The sequence below is a fragment of the Sinocyclocheilus anshuiensis genome, unplaced genomic scaffold (genome assembly GCF_001515605.1).
Source record: "Sinocyclocheilus anshuiensis isolate Anshui unplaced genomic scaffold, SAMN03320099.WGS_v1.1 scaffold702, whole genome shotgun sequence".
NCBI classification, from domain to species: domain Eukaryota; kingdom Metazoa; phylum Chordata; class Actinopteri; order Cypriniformes; family Cyprinidae; genus Sinocyclocheilus; species Sinocyclocheilus anshuiensis.
This window is the reverse complement of record NW_015548184.1, coordinates 41,915-47,120: the sequence shown is the minus strand read 5'-3', so window position 1 is coordinate 47,120 and position 5,206 is coordinate 41,915. Positions and strand designations below refer to the sequence as shown.

At 40.9% G+C, this 5,206-nt stretch overlaps 1 protein-coding gene across 1 annotated transcript in view; it reads right to left on the bottom strand.

Annotated features, from left to right (window-relative positions):
- Positions 1-286: 286 nt before the first annotated feature.
- Positions 287-5,206, bottom strand: part of LOC107704828 (semaphorin-6D-like) — a 45,184-nt gene continuing 40,264 nt past the window's right edge. Inside the window, exon 14 of the mRNA XM_016507854.1 lies at positions 287-3,254. Within this exon, the coding sequence (XP_016363340.1) occupies positions 1,978-3,254 (1,277 nt within the window). The 3' untranslated portion in view covers positions 287-1,977. The remainder of the gene's footprint in view (positions 3,255-5,206) is intronic.

Genomic DNA, 5,206 nt, shown 5'->3' with positions numbered 1-5,206 from the left:
TCAGTGAAGACACAGGTTTCTTAAACTAATGCTGAGTTCAACATGAAAGCAAGAAAAAGAGATAAAACAGAACAATACATAGAAAACAGACTGGATAGACAGAGTGATAGAAAGAATGACAGATAGAATGATTGATCGATCGATAGATAGATGATAGACAAAGAAATACATAGAGCAATTGATAGGACACAAAGTGATGGATAGGGCAATAGATAGAATGATAAAATAATAGATAGAACAATCGATAGAATGATAGATAGAACGACAGATAGAACGATAGAGTGGTAGAACGATAGCTAGATAGATAGATGATAGATGGATAGATGACAGATAGATAGATAGATGGATGGATGGATAGATGTCTCTTTGGAGGGAAAACTATGTAGATGCTGTTCCAAAATGCAAAAGCGTCACAGCCTGGGGATATCAAAAGTATCTAGAAATATATAACTACAACAGTTATGACATACAGACAACCAAGCTTAAAAAAAAATACAAATATTAAAAATAAAAAGATAAATGACGGTCTCTCTGCCCTTTCCTTATGTCCCCTCTCCCAGTCTGCCGCCACCCTTCCCCCCCTTAACATATCATATTAAATAAGGCACAAATTTACACAAACAATTAAAATTTGGCTAGTTATTGTTCATCTATTTACACAAAACAGTTTTAGTGTTAATATCGATACATTTTAACACAATATAGGAATAACTCAGGACAAGAGTAAGAAAACTTTTTGTTCTGGACTCTTTTGCCGTGTCCTATCCAGGTGCGACCTGTTTCAGTGTGTCAAACTGCTTCATGGCAGAGCCAATGATGTTTATGGAGCAGAAGTTTAGACCAATCAGATTTCACTGTGGGTGGAGCTATATATAATAGAACACAAAGTGGTCACGGATGGTTTAAGACAAAAACTTAAGATTTACAAAGAAGAGATAGTTTTATCGGTTTATCACACCTGGATAGGACACAGTGTTTGATGTTTCCAATGTAAGAGATTTAAAAATTTGGATTCACTTTCACCAATTAAATGATTTTAACAGAGGAGACAAAGGTTAAATACTGGAGCACCTCACACTGATTCTGGAGCGTATAGACAAAGAATACATTCTTCTTAGGTATATACATACATCTCCTTTATAACACTAAGACTGATTCACCTCACTTGGGCCCGAGCGTTCAGATGTAACTGTTTCTCTAGCCATATTTAATCATCTGAATTTAAACTTTATTGAGTTTGAGTTGTTATAACTGCATTACACTGGAGTGGACAGAATGGGGTGGAGATTATTGCTTATGGATTTTACAGAGATCACTTCAAGTTGTGTGGGCATTTCAACAGCACATCTGCTTTCAAAATAAGGCGAAGGAACTTGAGGGGGCTAAACCATTTCAGTAATCTAGATACATACACTGGGTATGTATATGTACACACACATACATATATATATATATATATATATATATATATATACACACACACACGCACACACGCATGCATATATACACATTTCTAATTGGAATCAGCACAGTTCATCAACTCTACATCAACAGAATAGTTAAGCCAAAGCAAGAAAGATCAGAATATCAAACAAGGTGTGTACACACTTGTTTGGATAAAAGTTCAGGTACAGAGTTTTGGATCAGTGACACCTGTCTAGACAGTCCAAAGTAACACCATAAAGCCACACACTTATCACTGTGGCAGCTAAATCTAGGTGGACTCCTGTAACTCCTCCTCTCCTAATGGCCAATAGCTGAGCAATACCAATATGGTACAAATATATTCATGAAACAGAGAAAAACAAGTCATAGTTCAAATGTAAAGTCGACAACACTGGCAGCCAATCTCCAGAGGATTTTTTTCCCATAAAGGCAAGTTTTTCATCCAGTCTTTTAATTGTTCATGACCACAATCAGTTCTGAGAGGTCGAGTAGCCTTTTTACGAAAAACCACAGGCTTTTCTTCTCCATCGTTCAGTAGTTGAACTTCCCTGCCTGGTTGACAGGCGAGCTAGCAGGGATGAACAGCGGTTTGGGTGGGACATCGGGCTTGAGCGAGGCTGTCCGACGGACAATAGCTCCACGGTGGACTTCTGGCTGCTCGCTGTAGCTATGTTGGCGAGTTAGGTATCCATTAGGGATGAGTGGGTGCCGTACGTCGCAACCCGAACTGCTGCCGTTAGAGTTCATTCGAGAGAGCAGGAGGGGCTGATGGGCGCTGCGCTGGTTGAAGCTGTGTTGCCGTGGCACCACGCCCCCGCTGGGCATCTTGGGAGTGGTTATCAAAGAGTGCCGTTGAGACGGGTGACGGGACACTCTCTCTAGAGTAGATTGATGATGGGGAGGAATCTCTGGTGGGACATCCATGCGGCGAGTTAGACTGTCCCGAGGAAGCGTGGAGGAACTGTAGTACGGTGCAGACTCTGTTTCTGGGATCTGCGGCTGTATGCGGTTTGCGAACACCATCTGACCAGCGTTGGCTGACATTGACGAGGTGAGGACAGTGGGACTCTTGCCTGTAGCCACATTGATTTCGTGGATGTGTTTCAGAAGCTCGTCGAGTGAGGTGACGTCCACAATCTTGTGTGGGTAGCAGTGATATGGCTGGCTTGCCATACGCTCCACATTGTGGACTTTGCGTTCCTCCATGTGTGCTGAGCTACCTAGTACTTGTCCGTTGGTCAGTCCTTGGGAGAAGGGGAAAATCTGATGCTGCATTCCAGTGGTTGGCCGAGATGCTCCCATGTTATGGGACTTGGGTTCTTTAGCATTATTGCAGTTTTGATTCTTCTCCCATTGGTTCTTGAAGGCCTTCATACTCTTGATCGGGAGCTCTGGCGTCGAATCAGGCGTGGGAAGGCCAGAGAGCTCTGCAGAGTGGTGATGATGTGGGTGAATGAGTTCTGTCATGGCAGCATGATGGGCATTCCTGCGATGCACCTGCTCTTTTCCATTCGCAAAGAAAGAGTTGTAGAGTTTGGGTGAAGATACCTCCAGCTTCTCGTCTTTGTTTTGGCTCTCCAGCAAGCCGTTTAGCTTGGCCAGGCTGCGCAGGGATAGAGCATGTGGGATTGGTGCTTCTGGATCTTTCGACAGCCTTTTGGTCTTGTTCACGTTGTGGTTGCAGTAACAGGAAACGAGGAATCCGGAGAGGAAAGCTCCCAGGACAAACGCCACCAGAACACACGCAATGAGCAGAGTGTAGTGAACACTGTGGTTGGACTTATCTACCTCAGGGGGTCGGCGCACTCCTGCAGAGAGGGGAAGAGAGCGAGATGAGTGCACTGTAAAGACACAGTGAGGTGCCAGTTAGGTTAGCTTTTAACAGTTTGAGAGTCTGTAGAGTTCTTAGCAGACTTCTATTCATGTTAGAAACTGCTGACAAACAAAGCAGAGCGCTGGCTTAGCAGGCTGTTCAGAATCAATCTGCAAATGCTCATTGGTTCAACATCAAATAGCGCTAGAGCCTCAAGAACAATTGCTAATGGTCTTGTAGGGAGCTAAGTGGTTCTCTCATTAGCCACAGTCTCAAGAGCAGCAGTGCTATGTGCTTGACTCACAGCTGATTGTGCTGTTCTACACTGAGCTGCATATGGCGTTAAGGTGGTGCGAAAATGATATGGAGATGTTTTCAGTGACTGCAAATTAAAATGAATGCACAGACCACCTTACGGTCTTAATGAGCTGAGGGTAGAGGTGATTTCGCTAACATGTGCATGCTCAGATAATTAGTAACTCCCACTGCCTTCTGCGCAGTCAGCCTTTCCTTGTTTTTCTCATTTTTCTGTTATTCTTTATTTATAAGAGAGCCAGTAAACGGAAAATCTGCTGTTAGAGGTATTTTACATCTAGAGTTATTTTACAATGAGCTGTAAGCTGCTTTGGTAAAAAAGTGTCAGCTTAGAAACTAAATGTTATGTCTTGATTAATTTTAATACAACAAAGACACCATGAAATCAATTGACGAGCACAGATTCCTTTACAGTGTTAATGTATTGGAACTGGAAATTTGGGCGGGACATGTAAAATGGCTCGTCTTACTTTTGTAAAAGCAGCCTATGATTTATTTATACACATCACAGCCATGAAAGTGAAGAGAAGTGAAAGAAAGCAAGATAGATAGATGGATGGATACAAAGATGAAAATAAATGAACAAATAATACATAAATAAAAGCTAGATAACTAATAACGCTAGTAAAGTTAAAGCTAGAAAAAAGAATAGCTAAATAAATGCTTATAACTTGCTAATCAAAGCTAACATACAGGAAGTAAATTCGTATTTTGAGCCCTATTTTAAAATAATAAAAAGATATTCATGGAAAAATGTTCAAATATCTGTTTATTACAATTTATTACACCTTTATCTTATCAAATGAAAATGTCTACAGGGCAACATTTGTTGCACACTGTAGAGAGCCAAAACTAAAGATAGCTTAAAAGATGTTATTAGCTGCTTAAGACTTTTGGCAAGGCCAACAAAGTCTTACTGATGCTCACGTCAGCGAACAGCAATGGCAAACACAACACAGTGTAAGAACAGAGTGGGTGGACCACCGTTTGTGAGTTATCGAGTTAGGGAGAGAGCGAGTGAGACACTATTGTGCTTTTTCTAGCTGCTGCAAGCAAAAATACAACTATGAATGCATAATAACTCTATGTGAGAAAACAAGGATAATCTTCCTTCAGGCATCAATACAAACACATTAGCAGAGCAGCAACTGTGCTTTGCTAGCTATAGCAGGTGGAAAGCTTCCCGCCAACTAAATTCTCTCCTGTAAAAATGTTTCTGCCTAACTGTTTATAGATGCAAACCAGAATGAGTTATAGCTAAGTAAACTTCTAAAAGAGTAGCCTAGTGCGCATACATCTCCATGTCTCACAGAATAGTTACTGGAAGCATGTAACTTTTTTTTTGTTCTTTTAATAAGATGGGGTTTCTGAGGCATCATAACTGACATGTTTAATGTTTACATACAACAGAATCAATCTTCTAATACAGTGTTTCCCAACCGGGGTGCCGTCTGTCGAGAGCAGTGGTGCCGTGTAAAAAAATCATTTTTTAATATTTTTAAATTGCTAAAATGTTAAAAAAAGCATCTATTATATAATATCCATTTCTGATGTCGCCAATAATTAAGAGATGCACCAAAATTTCGGCTGCCGGAAATTAGCTCACCTCTCAGGTTTCACTTTCATGTGGTA